The sequence below is a fragment of the Felis catus genome, chromosome X (assembly GCF_018350175.1).
Source record: "Felis catus isolate Fca126 chromosome X, F.catus_Fca126_mat1.0, whole genome shotgun sequence".
NCBI classification, from domain to species: Eukaryota; Metazoa; Chordata; class Mammalia; order Carnivora; family Felidae; genus Felis; species Felis catus.
Window position 1 is genome coordinate 26,003,682 of NC_058386.1, and position 16,062 is coordinate 26,019,743.

At 43.1% G+C, this 16,062-nt stretch overlaps 1 protein-coding gene across 11 annotated transcripts in view; it reads left to right on the forward strand.

The window, feature by feature from the left end:
* LOC109496468 overlaps window positions 1-16,062 on the forward strand; it is a 348,709-nt gene that overhangs the window by 115,707 nt on the left and 216,940 nt on the right. For 8 of the 11 annotated variants that reach the window (XM_023248808.2, XM_045050324.1, XM_045050325.1 and 5 more), the window contains exons 1-2: window positions 10,411-10,779; window positions 14,032-14,136. In XM_023248808.2, coding sequence (XP_023104576.2) covers window positions 10,612-10,779; window positions 14,032-14,136 — 273 coding nt within the window. In that variant the 5' untranslated portion in view covers window positions 10,411-10,611. The other 3 variants (XR_006592828.1, XR_006592829.1, XR_006592830.1) reach the window with 1 other exon arrangement.

Consider the following 16,062-nt stretch of genomic DNA (forward strand, 5'->3'; position numbering starts at 1 on the left):
CTAAGAATCATGGTCACCAATTATGCCCAGCTTGTCCACTTTCCACCAAGTCTCAACCTTCAAGCAAGCATTTCAGTTTTCATCTGATTTAGCCAGTAGTCTGGTGACCACATAAAGGGTCGTTAGAAGATTGATGTTAACGGCCATGGAGAAAAACAAAAAGCAGAGAGATGTTCCAGGGATCTTTTCCGGTTAAACATGTCTTTTACTGAAAGAGGTGAGTGTAGATAGAAGAATTTGGAAACGAGTTCCACGTATACCTTGTTCGCAAACCTGTATTCTATAAATTATAGGGAAAACTTTAGATAGACTAAATCAACTAGTATTGCCCCCTTTAAAAAAAAAATAAGGCTAACTGAAGAAGCTATGACCCATTTTTTTTTTTTTAGAGAGAGAGAGACATTGAAAGAGCACACGAGAGGGGTAGGTGCAGAGGGAGATGGAGAGAGAGAATCTTAAGCAGGCTCTGTGCCCAGGGCAGAGCCCGACGCAGGGCTTGACCAGGGCTCGACCAGGGCTCAGTCTCACAACCCTGAGATCTCACAACCTGAGCCCAAATCAAGAGTCAGACATTTGACCGACTGAGCCACCAGGTGCCCAACCCAGTTTTTAAATAACTACAAGGATGAATTTATCGACTCAATTCTAATATCGTAGAACCCACTTGAAAGTTGAAAGATACAGTTTGATGATAATAAAGGTGAATAACAATCTTAATGAAGGCGTAAGGGCCCTCAGTGACCCTCTGGCTGAATACGGACAGGCCCATCAGGCCCCCACTTCAAAATACCCATAGGCCCTAAGTAACCAGTTGGCTACTTAAAATCAGGCACAGTTTCTACAAGGGAAAATCCCGTACGGTGCCATACGTCTTCATCTTCCCCCTTGAAAAACATCCCCCACCTACTGCCTCCTTGCAGACAGTCTCTCCTTTGCTGTCCTGCCTACCGCTCCCTTGCGGTGTATTCAATAAACTGTCTCCTTTGTTCTGCCTCAGGTGAATTCTTTCATGGCCCGCACCACCTTCCGCCCGATTGTCGCCCCACATCTGAGGGCCCCATCCAATCGAGAGACACCACACTCATAACTGATCCAGTGATAGAAGCTCACTCGTAATTTAGCTTTTCTCCAGTCAAGGTTACAGTGTTTCCTCTGGTAAATCATCCCTGATGTCTTGATTATCTTCTTTTAAACGTCTTCCCTAATCACTGGGAAAATAAAAGATTAAGACCCCACTTCTGACCTCAAGAAGGGGATGAACATTAAAAAAGGTGAGGGAGGTCACCACCCCAGGTGGGTAAGTGTGGAGTTAGGGGAAATTTTAGAAGCCATACCTGAGTAAAGTGTTGATGGATGTTGGGGGTTGAGATAAGTAAAGGAACTGGGGAAAGTGTTCCAAACAGAGGAAACAAAAGAAAAGGCTCTTAAACTTGACACAGCAGGGCTCGTGCGGAGTATTGTAGGAAGTCTGACGGGAGGCATTAAGTGGGAAGTGGTGGGAAATAAGTCTAGAGAGAACTTTCTAGCAAGGTCCAGGTCATGCAGCTATATATCGTGCTAAGAAGTTGTGTTTTGCACAGTCACTTAGTATATCGGATATAGGACAAGAATCGGGGTGATTGGTTAGGAGTCCAGGCAAAATGCGTCTACTTCAAAATTGTCAGCACGAATCTGTCTCAGGATACTTCATTGACATGTCGAATGAGCCATCTCAAAAATAAGAATAAACACGTTGCATTGGAATTTAATCTTTAATTGGAGATAAAATTTGGTGCTGACAATTCAATCATTGATGCATATGGACAGAGAAATTGCATTATACTTTGGAATGGTTGATGGAATAAAAGAAGAATTTAGGACTGCTTGCCAAACCTATTGGTTATGCAACCCAACCTTTGGTTCCACAATATGTCCTAGAAAGTAGACTACCTTTGCACAATGGCTGCCTCCTCCTTCTCCTCCTCTTCAGGTACTTTGAGTAAAGATTAGAGTAGCACAGGCTTACGCAAAAGCTTAGCTTTCCAGCTGTGAATAGACACATCCCTCTTGTGAGGGCACGTATGTGTGTGTCATAGCACGGGTCTTACGCCTCGCCCCTCATTGGTACTTGGTGGGTTTTATGTATCTGTTTTGAAGCTGGTTTCTGCAAATGCCTTATTCCTTACCAGTAGTCACTTAACTTGATAAACAGCTGACTTGGTTGGGCTCAGCAATAGCCCGATAATGGTGTGTGAGAAGCTGCCTCTTCGGAGGATCCTAGACTGAAGGACAAAACAGAAACTAGTGCGAGAATGTCTGGAATGATAGATACACGGATGTTTGAAACTTGCCTGACTGGACTTGTCCGCATCTCCTTCAGGAGATTCGTTTCAAAGCATTGATTTCATTAACGTGCATCCTGTGCGCATTTCCCAGTCATGCTCATTACTTCCGTTGATGCCGTGTGTGGTAGGCAGAGTACTGGCCCTCCAAAGATGTCTCCATCCTTAGAGCCTGTGAGTATGTTACGTTGCATCGCAAGGAAGGTTGCAGGTGGAACTGCGACCGGGTGGGTCCATTCATCGGGCTTTAAGGTAAAGAGATTTTCCTGGGTTATCAGAGTGGACCCAAGGTAATGACCAGAGCCTCTTGTCCAAGTGGGAGGCAGAATAGTCAGAACCAGAGCGACGGTGACATGAGAAAGACCCGACTGATCGTTACCGGCTTTAAAGGTGGAAGGGTACCACCTGCTAAGACAGGTAGGTGGTCTGTAGAATCGGGAAAAGACAAGAAGGCAGATTATCCCCCGGGGCCCTCCGGAAGGAATGCAGCCCTGCTCACACGTGGATGTTAGTCCCCTGACCCCCATTTTGGACTTGGGACCTCCAGACCTGTAAGAGAATAAATTCGTGTCGATTTCACCCACCGTCTGTGGGAATTCGTTATAGCTGCAATAGAAAACATACACATCATGTATGTGACAAACGTCGTGTAGCACTGTTAGCTGAAGCTGACATCGGTACATCAAGGGGTCTCTAAAGCGCTCAGCTTCTACTCGGTCCACTCTTTTACTCACCCCGCAACATCTATATTTTTGTCAGAGACGGTCGGGACGCAATAGGACACCGAAGAACCTTGGAGAGATGTGAACAAATACGCTTTTTTAATTTTCATTAGCTGATGAGATAAGGTTTCATACAATGTTTTATTTCAACTCGTTGCTAAATACAATCCTCTTCACCCCTCCGAGGATTTAGCCAGAGCAATTTGGCGAGTGATTATGTGAATTAAGAATTGATTAAAAAAAAAAAAAAATAGGTCAGTGCCGAACTGAGGCCTGAGTTCCTTTTACCTTGACCAGATTCCTCATTTCTTCCACTGCTTTCTTCTGTTAACTGCTGTCTGTATTCACTTCAAAAGAACAAAGCATACGGCTTCTCTCCCCGTTTCCTGGCCGCCGAAGAGGACCTGGGCCTAAGGTCAGCAAGTGGAGGCCCTGATTAGAATGGACCGTAGGTCTGCGACAGCCCCATCCCTGGGAAGGCCTTGACAGCTCTGTGACCCTGTCCCTCTCCGTAGACCTTCCCCTACCACTCCCCTCTTGTGCTGTGGCCTGCACAAAACGTCGCATCAGCACTGTTTACCGCAGGAAGCCAGCCGAGGGAGCCATAACAGGACAATAGACAGACAGTCTGAGAACCTTGTTAGCTCAAATCAAAGCTCCTCACAAGTAGGAGAGGTTAGTGAAGTGGGATAAAACTACGGCGGTATTTGGGGTTGTTGAAGTGGCTTTTCAGATTTTTTTCCCCTGTTGAAAAAAAAAAAAAGAGTAGCATTTCTTATCCCTTTATTTAAGATTAAAACCAGGCACAAGGACACCAAACAAAACAACATGTACAAGGCTAAGGTTAACTTTTATAAGAATATAAATTATAAATGGAGAGGGCTCTACAAAATTCGTAATTATCTTGTCGTGGAGAATAGCATAAAACTTTCTTTATGTTACCAGGTCTCTGCAAAAGCGTAGTAAGTGTGCAGTAACTTTCATTATCCAGAGAAAGTTAGGGATACGAATTAATTTGTGGAAATGATAACCAGTAACGAACTCGTTTCAGATGACAGGGCAAGGATGATCAAGGTCTTTGTATGTTTTTGTTTTATTTACTTCACATTATGGGATACTATTTCAACACACAGAGGTTTTGCCAGGTTTGATTTGGGCCTTTGATTCCCTCCCTCGTACCCACCTTATGCTTTAGGGAATGTTCCAACCTTTAAAAATAGAATCTGAGGGGCACCTGGGTGGCTCGGTTGGTTAAGCATCCGACTTCAGCTCAGGTCATGATCTCACAGTCCATGAGTTCGAGCCTCACGTCGGGCTCCATGCTGACAGCTCAGAGCCTGGAACCTGCTTCCGATTCTGTGTCTCCCTCTCTTCCTGCCCCTCCCCTGCTCATGCTCTGTCTCTCTCTGTCTCAAAAATAAATAAAAACATTAAAAAAATTTTTTATTAAAAAAAAATAGAATTTGAATCGCACCATTGTCTCCCCAGTTGCACAGAAGACATTAACATGCTGTCCCAAACTGTCTAAAATGCAGTGTCTTATTCACTCTACCCCCACCCTCAGACCCTTGTTCTTGCCACGTCCATGATCCCGGAGGAAATAGCACTAACCTTGAAGTCAGCCCTTGGCACTGCTCGGGCCCTGTGACCTGGTTAATAGTTTCTGTGCCTCAGTTTCTTCATCTGTAGCCAATGACAAAATAATGAATCAATTCAACAAGTGGGCATTTGGATGCATTTGAATGTGTCATTTTTATACTTGGTGTGATTTCAAGCTTAAAAATAGGTAAAACTTGATGGTTTGGCATGGCTCCCGATGTGTCTTCCACTCTTGTGTTTCTCTGAAAGATTGATTAACCAGAGCTAAGTTCATACTGGCTTAGTACCCTGTATCCAGGTGGGGGACTTGATTGTGAACATTTTGTTCAGTCATATTTTACTGTTGTGCTAAATGGAAGTCAAAGTAATGATTCGGTGTGTGTGTGTGTGTGTGTGTGTGTGCGCGCGCGCCTGCGTGCATGCACCCCTTATCTGGGAAAAAATGCTTCTTTTATAGCATCTCTGTAGTGATACACAGAGACCATTTTCCTTTTCCTATTTCCCTTTATTCGTGAGGTATGATAAAGTAGCACTTCTCCAATTATGACTTGGAAAATGTGAAAATAATAAAAAGTTTCACGTTGCTTCCTCTCCATCTTGTATATGACCTAAATTGAAAAAAAAATCTTAGAAATGAAATTTGGAGAAGATGAAAATCATTATTTTTACATGTATGGTACACGTGTAGTTCCTGTTCACCAAGATGACTGTGAAAATGGAAAAAGCTGAATAAGAGGAAATATATTTTCTATATACCTGGCAGTTACATACAAAGATAGGCGATGTAGTGCAGGGTTTATCTGACAGTTACATAAAATGATTGGGTCTTGGCAGTGAGAAGTTAAATATGAGTGTTTTCAATTTAAAAATATTCCTTTACATAGAGTCCCAGGCAGCCTTTTACTTAGACATCTATGAATACATTGTTCGAAAGGCTTCACTGCCCCAAATATCTTCACCACTGGTCCCGTCTAGTATCTAAAATTTCTAGCCCTTTTACGCCTTTGTACCCAGTCACTGAAAGATTGCTAGACAATCAACGGTATTTGTAATGGGTAGGTAGGTCGGTCCTCATTGTTCCGCAATTCTACCATGAATTAGTTTAAAAAGGTGTGGCATTTCTTGGGTTATCGATCTTCACGGAGTCGTAGACTTTGGACATAGTAGTTAAGACCTAGCTGCTTCTAACCTTACATTTATGCACCCAACTCACATGAAGGTTTGGTTTCATTGACAAGCATGCTTCTTGGGACTGGATCTGGTCTACCTGTAATCACCAAATCATCTTTAGGAATACTTTGAAGGAAGAAATACTACTGGTAATAAATATGTAAATTTACTCAGTGCCTCCGCTTCCTTCTGGAACTTAAAATAACAAAAGAAATTCAAAATACTGGATCAGGGGCACCTGGCTGGCTCAGTCTGAAGAGCATGCATTTCTTGATCTTGGAGTTCAAGCCCCCTGCTGGGTGTAGAGATTACTTGTGTGTGTGTGTGTGTGTGTGTGTGTGTGTGTGTGTGTGGTATTTGCTTTATTGGAGTGGTCTGGAAGCAAATCTATGATATCTCCAAGGTATGCCTATATTTCTTTATGCAATAATTTGTAGTTTTCAGTGTACAGATATTAACACATGTTTTGTTAGATTTATCCTTTTTTTAACACTGGTTCAGTTTATTTTTTTTAACATGAAATGTATTGTCAAATTGGTTTCCATACAACACCCACTGCTCATCCCAACTGGTGCCCTCCTCAATACCCATCTCGCACCCTCCGTCAACCCTCAGTTTGTTCTCAGTTTTTAAGAGTCTCTTTTGGTTTGCCTCCTTCCCTGTCTGTAACTTTTTTTTTCCTCCCCCTCCCCCATGGTCTTCTGTTAAGTTTCTCAGGATCCACATAAGAGTGAAAACATACAGTATCTGTGTTTCTCTGTATGACTTTTTTCACTTAGCATAACACTCTCCACTTCCATCCACGTTGCTACACAAGGCCAGATTTCATTCTTTCTCATGGCCACATAGTCTTCCACTGTGTATATAAACCACAATTTCTTTATCCATTCATCAGTTGATGGACATTTAGGGTCCTTCCATAATTTGGCCATTGTTGAAAGTGCTGCTATAAACATTGGGGTACACGTGCCCCTATGCATCTGCACTCCTGTGTCCCTTGGGTAAATTCCTAGCAGTGCTATTGCTGGGTCATAGGGTAGATCTATTATTAATTTTTGGAGGAACCTCCACACTGTTTCCCAGAGTGGCTGCGCCAGTTTGCATTCCCACCAACAGTGCAAGAGGGTTCCCGTTTCTCCACATCCTCTCCAGAAACTATAGTCTCCTGATTTTTTCCTAAAGAAGACATCCGGATGGCCAACAGGCACATGAAAAGATGCTCAACGTCGCTCCTCATCAGGGTAAAACAAATCAAAACCACACTGAGATACCACCTCATACCGGGCAGAGTAGCTACAATGAACAAATCAGGAGATTACTTTTTAAACAAATCTTTTAAAAAGTACTGGGTCATCCAAAAGTAAATACGACAACTGTAAAACAGGAACATATACCACATCCAAAGGCTCGCCACTGCCTGAAGAGGGTGAAGCAGTTAAGATGTCCATGAAGTATCTTTCCATCCAGAGGCCAACGTTAAATAGTTCTAATGCTATATGTTCGAATGAGACAGTGTTTTATGTTTTAATGAGAAAATAGTGACTCATTTTAGCTCACTGTTAGGAAATGTGGAACTTGGGAAATTCAAGCCTACCATGGAAGTCCCATTTCTTTTTACAATAAGGGTTCTTACCTGTAATCAAGGTATAGCCTGACATGTAAACAGTTAGCTTGAATATTTGAAATGTAAATAGGAGACAGTTGATTAGCTTGTTAATTGTTGGTTCCTTAGCACATGGACTATATAATTTGATTTTTAGCCCAATTAGAGATATGCCAAATAGTAATGTAATTGAGAATAAGAAGAGAAAGTCAGGATCCAATGCAGATCTGTTCAGTTGAGTGGAGTGTATATCCATTTGATCTCTGATCTGTGAAATTCTAGCAATTCAGAAAAGCCAGCTAAAAGGGATTTCAAGACAGAGCTCAATTCTTGTTTATCCTGTCTTTCCTGTATACCTAGCACACCACTGAGTATGGGCTTAGTAGGTGAAGATAGGCGCATAGTGGAGTGATTAAGAAGGAATCAAGAGAAGTCAGTTTCTGAGTTCCATTCGAATGTTGTCAAGGCCATTCAGTTATTTTTATTTCTTCCCAACATTGACTCATTTGGAGCTTCAGTAGCTAACATTCCGCATTGCGTTTTCTGCATCAAAACATTCAAATTGTATTGAAATGCTTTAAGATCAAATTAGATGTTTCTAGCACTGATAGTCATTACTTGGACCGGACTTGGACTTCATCATTTTTAACTAAAGAAGAAAATATAATGCTGACGTGACCCCACAGGTTATCTGACACAGCAGCTCATGTTTTTAAATGAAACATGATCTTGTGATGAACGAAAACAGCTATAAAATACAGAAAGAATGGATATTTTGTATGGTTTTACAATATGGTATCCATTCGTTTTATAGTTAATGTAATTCAAACCGTGCCAGGGATTTATTAGAGAAGTGACATGAACCGGAGTGGTCGAATCTCACTCCTTCGGTTCTGACGCTAACAAGAGAAGTCATATATTAGTGACTTCTTCTCAGACAGCATACTTACCCTTGTGACTGCTGGAGTAGTAAAACTCCAAATTGAAATACCTCACAAAAACATTCTTTCCCTTTGAAGCTGCTTTTGTTTGCCCTTGGTTGCTCTGCCCCAACTCTAAATTTACAAACTGTGGGTCTGTGTGTGTCTGTGTGTTCCTACCCTTGCGAAGTTTATAATCCTTTAAACTAAGATATTTTTGGTACAGATTGTAAATTAGAGCACTAACAAAAGTGACACTGTATCTTGATTGAATTTCAAATGCAATCTTCGTTCAGTTAAAAAATAATGAACCAGATTTATTTAGAGTCTGAGACATGACCTTGCAAATAAGGTAGCTCTGAAAATGACATGAACTCTTCGAGGTTCTTATTTTACTTCGAAATAGCCTTGCCTGTAATTCACAAATTGATGTTAACAGCCCCTTGTAATTAATCGAATGACCCTGCATCCAAACAACAACAGAAATAAGAACCAAATATCTCCCCCGGAAGGAGGGGCTCTCTGGGCTTTTGCATCATAATTCGCTAACTACAAGAAAATGACACACCTTTACGTAGTGCCTTGCCGTGTTCGGCATCTTGGGCTCCCAACACTAGGATGAAGTTCGTGGGTTCGATGATACTCAAGGCTCTTTGAATATTCTGCAAATGCTAGAACAAGACGTTTGAATCCGAGACCTAAGCTTGCACAGACGCAGAATTTCAAAGTAGGAAGGAGCCTAAATGGTTCTCTAATCCAGTCTCTTAGCATAGGTTTCCTCCACAGTCCTAGCTTTCCAGAGTCTTGGCTTGTGAACCAGGATAAAAAAGAAATGTATAAGATATATTATGTTGCATTATAAGTAAACTGGGTCATAACTGGACATAGCTGAGAGTTTGCATAAAACAGTACTTACTGTGTGCAATGAATTCAGATATTTTCCCCTTCCATTCTATATCTGTTTTTAATCTTTATAGCAACCCGTTAATTTGATTTCATGACCACTAATAGGTTGAGACTTGTTATACATCTTTGCGACAAAAAGTTTGGCCCATGAACCGGCAGCGGAGGCATCTCCCAGGAGTCGCTTGCAAATGCAGGGTTTCAGGCACCAGCCCAACCTAGTGAAGCAAGCGCATTTTGCCTAGGTCCCCAGATGATTCCCAGCACCTTCAAGTTGGAAAAGCCTTGTTCTACATCATCCCCAAGGGTAGTCGAGGTGTTTTCATTCCCCCGAGGTGCCACCTTTTATTTTCAAACAGTTGCGCTGTATCAACTTGGAGACCAGCACAGAAACAGCATTTCACCAGCGATAATCCTTTTCCTTTATCACATTACTTCCACCCACTGGCACTGGTGTCTCTTCCTCTGAAATGAATTTAAACTTGTTTGCACGTGGCAGTCTCCCTGCTAAAAACAGAGGAATCTTTGTGACGCTTCACCTTCTCTCTCATCCCACACCTAAACCGTCAACAATCCTGATGGATTTACCTTCTAAATATTTCTCCAATGAGGAGTTTCTCAAATTAGTACCCAACAATCCGAGGACAAAGGGGGAATGGTCAATGCCATGGAAAGTCATGGCAGACGGTTTGGCATTCCCTGTGTGCATTTAGTGACGCACTTAATCCACATTATGAAAAAAAAAACAAGATAATTCTCAGTACATTTTGTTTAAAAAGAGCTATTGTTTTGACCTAAAGAGACGCCCGAGCTCAAAAGGATGCCACCACCTAGGGTACCTCGCTATTTCCCATCTCTTGTCAGACTGTTGCCTGACTCTCTGGCTTCTGACTCATCCCTCTGGAAAAGCCGGAATGTTCTGCATGCAATCAGAATGCAATGAATATTTATTTTCTTTGCATCCTTTCCATTCTGCCCAGCTAGCGCCCGGGTAACTCTTCCCCCTGTTCATTTCAGAGTGTGACTCCCACTGCGTCAGCTGTTCAGTTGGAGAAAGGCCACTCAATTATCCAGCCACAATATACAATGTAATTGACAATCATCCTTGGGCTGAGACATTTTCTCCTTGGAGACTCCCCTGATTGAAGTTGGGCTACGTACACATGTGAGTATAAACATATTTCCCATATCTTTTTGACATTCAAAAGGGCTTGTATTCCTAAGAACAAGAAGAGCACTTGGTATTTAAGAGGATGTCAGTGGGCTGATAAGATAAAGTCCTGGGAACAGTTTTCCACTCTGGGAAATGTCTGGGATGTACGTTGAGGGGTAAGGGAGTTGTCAGGCCAGTTGTGTGATCCAGTTCCTTGGAGATGAAGTTTCCTCCTCAAAAATCATTTCTTGCCATTACTTATTACTTTGCTGCCATTGGGTCAAGGAAAAATGCTTTAAGGCTTCTAAGCTTTAGAGTCCACGGCATGGGGCCGTCTCATGAACAGAAGGATGGAAGAAAGAACATTTCCCAACGTGTTCCTCTTTGTGTGAGTTGTTTTCTTTTTTTTTTAATTTTACTTAAATTCAAGTTAGTTAACATACAGTGCAGTCTTGGTTTTAGGAGTAGAGTTTAGTGACTCCCCACTCACACATAACACCCAGTGCTCATCCCGGTAAGTGCCCTCCTTAATGTCCGTCACCCATTCTGCCCCTCCCCCCACCGCCCTCCCCCTCCAGCGACCCGCGGTTTGTTCTCTGTATTTGAGCGTCTTTTATGGTTTGCCTCCTTTTCTGTTACTGCCTTCTTCTTCCTTCCTTTCCCCTGCGTTCATCTGTGGTGTTTCTGAAAGTCCCCGTATGAGTGAAGTCGTATGGTATCTGTCTTTCTCCGACTGCTTATTGAGCTTAGCAGAACGCCCTCTAGTCCCTTCCTAGTGTAATGGACAGATCAGCCATCTGTGTTTCTGCCGAAAGGGGTGATGCTTTCTGCCCCCCACCTCGCATTGAGAATTCCTTTTCTTGTTCTGCTTCATGCCAAACAACTAACTGAGGTGAGCGGTATACTGAGTAAAACAATACAACTCAACCCTTGTATCGTTGCCATGTACTCTATCAGATGACCGAGTGTTCCTAAGTTTTGTTGGGAGTGAAGGTGAATAAACGCTTTTTTAAAAAACAGTTTTATTGACATCCCATAAATTCACTCATTTATTTTTTTTAAATGTTTTTCATGTTTATTCGTTTTTGAGAGAGAGGGAGTGAGAGAGGCAGAGGGAGAGGGAGACAGAGACTCCAAAGCAGGCTCCAGGCTCCACGAGGTCAGCCCAGAGCCCGATGCAGGGTCCGAACCCACAAACAGCGAGCCCATGACCTGAGCTGAAGGCAGACACTCAACTGACTGAGCCACCCAGGCGCCCCTGTAAATTCGCTCATTTAAACCGCACAGTTCCATGGCTTTAATGTATCTACAGAGTTGTGCCTGCATTATGAGAATCAACTTCTAAACGCTTCCATCACCCCGAAAAGAAACCCCATACCCTTCAGTAGTCTCCTACCATTTCCCCATCCCTCCATGCCTGGGCAAGCACTAATCCCTTTTTCATCTTTGCCTATTCAGAACATTCCTTATAAATGGAATCATGCCATATGCGGTCTGTTGTGACACTCATTCCTTCTCCCATTTACCACAGTATCTTCAAAGTTTATTCATTGGTTGTAGCGTGCATCAGTACTTGATTTGTTTTCACAGCTGAATGATATTCTGTTGGATGGACGTGCCCCATTTTGTTGATCTGTTGGCGAGTCGGAGGTCAGTTTGGTTGTTTCCACCCTTCGACTATTAGGAATAATACTGTGATGAGTTTCTTGTGTACACAGGTATTTTAAATTCCTCTCGTTATGTCTACCTGGAAGTTGAACTGATAAGTCATAGGGTAACTCTCTGCTTAAATGTTTGAGTGTCGCCCAAACTTTTCTTCACACTGGCTACACCAGCACTTGGTATTATGTACTGTTTTTATCGTAGCCATCCTAATGGATGTCAGGTGGTATCTCCTTGTGCTTTTGATTTGCATTTCCAAGGATAAGTGCTCTTAAAATACCTCTGGCTTACCCACATGTAAAATGCGAACATTGAAGTGCCTGGATAGACCACGTCTGGAGAGGCTGCTAAAATGTACACACAAACCAACGAACAAACAAAACTAATGAATCCCCCGTCTTCGTGAGAGGAAATTTTATTACACAAGAGTTTATCTGGGATTGGGATTCACAAATCATCATTTAAAAAAATTTTTTTTTCAACTTTTATTTATTTTTGGGACAGAGAGAGAGAGAGAGCATGAACGGGGGAGGGGCACAGAGAGGGAGACACAGAATCGGAAGCAGGCTCCAGGCTCTGAGCCATCAGCCCAGAGCCCGACGCGGGGCTTGAACTCACGGACTGCGAGATCGTGACCTGGCTGAAGTCGGACGCCCAACCGACTGCGCCACCCAGGCGCCCCAAATCATCATTTTTAATAATGAAATTCCCAGAGCTAGTCCCAGACTTAACCCTAATCAATGATTCTGTCTTTATTAAGGGGAGGGGGGTAAGAATTAGGGGGAAATTAATCTCGTATTCATTTGGCAAGTTGTGCAAGTTGCTCACCTTCTCTGATACTGAGTTTTCTTATCAACAAAATTAGGTTAATAATGATACCTAACTCACCATCATGTGAGGATTAAATGAGATTTTTTTTTTCCATGTGAAATGCTGTACCCAACTAAAAATAAATGTTAGCTATGCATTTTTAAAATTTTTTTAATGTTTATTTCTTTTTGAGAGAGAGAGAGCTAGCAAGGGAGAGGCAGAGAAAGAGGGAGACAGAATCTGAAGCAGGCTCCACGCTAACAGCACCAAGCCTGACGTGGGGTTCGAACTCACGAACCGTGACATCACCTCCTGAGCCTAAGTCAGACGCCCACCTGATTGAGCTCCCCAGGCACCAGTTACTCTTTTTATTTTTTTTAATGTTTTTATTTATTTTTGAGACCGAGAGACACAGAGTATGAGCAGGGGAGGGGCAGAGAGAGAGGGAGACGCAGAATCCCAAGCAGGCTCCAGGCTCTGAGCTGTCAGCACAGAGCCCGACGCGGGACTCGAACTCATGGACTGCGAGATCATGACCTGAGGCAAAGTGGGACACTTAACCGACTGAGCCACCCAGGCGCCCCCAGGCACCAGCTACTGTTAATGTATAGGGTGAGTGATCAGAGGTCTTCTGTATTGTAAGAATTTAAGAAAATATCCTCTGCAGATAGGGAGAAGTCACTGAACATTTTGATCGGTTGTTTTCCATCTCTACAAAAAAGTATTTTAAAAATTACCTCTGGGGCACCTGGGGTGGTTCAGTGGGTTAGGCATCCGGCTCTTGATTTCCACTCAGGTCATAATCTCCCAGTTGGTGAGATAGAGTCCCACGTCGGGCTCTGCGCTGACAGCCCAGCGCCCGCTCGGGATTCTCTCCCTCTCTCGCTGCCCCCTCCCCACTTGCACACGCTTTCTCTTTCTCTCAAATTCTAAAACAAAAACAAAAGCCTCTATAAACGTTAGCTCCAAAATTCCTCAGAAACCTAAGTTATCTACAAGTAAGAACAAACTCTGAAACCAGCTGGTGGGGGAGGTGGCGTGTTGTCCCCTCCGGAAGTCTTTCGTGGTCCAGAGGACTTGCAGCTTTCCGGCAAGTTAGCCGTCATCCCACCAAAGGGTCCAAGTGGGGTCTGGTTTCCTCAGCCTAATAATTCTCTGTTTGTTACAGACTGAAGGTCTCTGGATTCCCTGGCAACCTAGGAAATCGAACTCCCTGGCCTTGGGTCACTTAGCCTTGTCCTCAGAGACGATGCCGGCCAAAACCGTGAAGGAGGTGAGGCTTGTGTTCCTTCCATTGTTCTTGTTCGCTGCTCCCTGTTGTCCTTCGTGTTGCCCTTTGGGGGCCTCCTGTTTACAAAGGTCTTCTGGTGCAGATCCTACTCTGTCTTCGTCTTGCCCTCAGAAACACGTTTGCAAGCTCTCTTGTGGTCCTCTACTCTGGTACCATCTAAACTTACCTTAACTCTGGATGACTTCTTATAGAGCCGATAAACACATACATTCATTCAGCAAGCCCATGTTGAATCCTTACTGTGTGCCAGGCCCTGTACTAGGCTCGCAGGTGACTGGCCGTAACATAATCCAGTCCTCGTAGTAGAACGGAGAAGATCAACAACCTTGCCAGTGGTGATGAAACCGTGTGATGATCATGGATGCATGTCACAGGGTTGCCAGGAGGATTAAGAGAATGGTTGTAAAGCCCTTAGCACGGTGCCTGGCACAGAATGAGTATCACGTGCATGTTTATGAAACAAATTACATGCTAGAAGCAGGTTATGCCCTGGGGGCTGTAGGAACACATGCTAAGACCACCCATCCCAGCCTGAAGTACTGAGGTCCCAAGCTGGGTTGAACGTGGTTTAAGGGTTTAGCCAAGTTAAGATGTGGAAGAAACATGTTCCATGTAGAGGGAACAGCATGTGAACACGAAGGAACATGACATATCTTGGGAAGCTCAGAAGTTCCATTATGGCTAGAATGTAGGTAACGTGAGAAGGAACAGAGGTTAAGACTCAGACCGTGTGGTCCATGGTGGGTAAATTGCCTTCATGGGCCTCTGTCAGCCTCTAGTATGTAAATTGTGCTTTGCCATCAAGGGACATTGGGCAACATAAAGACAGTTTGGGGAAATACTTTGAGGTCTTAAGTACCCTTTAAGGTAACATTATGACCTGTGTGTAGAGTGTTTTTTTCCTTCGGTCAAATAATTAAACCTAGATGAACCACAGCATGTTTGAAAAAATAAAAAAAGGTACCGAACCTTCTAGACTTGACAAGAAAAAGTCTAGCAGTTGTTTCGTTTGAGTGCTGCACTTTCCGGGCTTTGAGGGTCAATAGCGTTGTTAGATCAAGGTGAAATACTGAAAAAGATACAAGGTCCCGGTTTACTATTCAGTGAACTATGCTTGATTAGTTAATTAGCTCTCAGTGCCCCTTGGGGGGAAAAATCCTATTGAATGCTGTATAGGTGACATTTCCAATATAAATAAGTCTATCTCCCGTTTAAGCTGCAAGGAATTGTTTCAGGAATAGTGTGTAAATGTCAAAATACTATAGGTTGGAAATAAAATTGGCAGCGAGAAATTACAGCTAACCTAGTTTGTATGTTCCTCTTGCGAAATGTGAGATAATAACTCACTTCTTACAACTATTGTGAGCATTACTGCTATCTAACATACTGAATATCCCTTCTTCCTTGTTTTGTGCACCCCCTGCTAAAACGTAAGCTCTATGAGGAGAAGCTATTTTACGTTCTTGTATCCCTGGCTCCTAGAACTGAGCCTGGTGCCTAAAAGACACGTTAAGAAATTGTTGAATTGTCGGGGCGCCTGGGTGGCGCAGTCGGTTAAGCGTCCGACTTCAGCCAGGTCACGATCTCGCGGTCCGTGAGTTCGAGCCCCGCGTCAGGCTCTGGGCTGATGGCTCAGAGCCTGGAGCCTGTTTCCGATTCTGTGTCTCCCTCTCTCTCTGCCCCTCCCTCGTTCATGCTCTGTCTCTCTCTGTCCCAAAAATAAATAAACGTTGAAAAAAAAAAAAAAGAAATTATTGAATTGTTGACACGTGAAAAGTATTTACTACACGGTAGTTATTCAGTGAATTATTGCAATATTGAACCTCAGGGAATTGTATACTGTTGTTAGTTATTATAATTTAGCTAAGGAAGTCTCTCCCTTGTGGTAATTTTGTCTGTAGTTTTTTC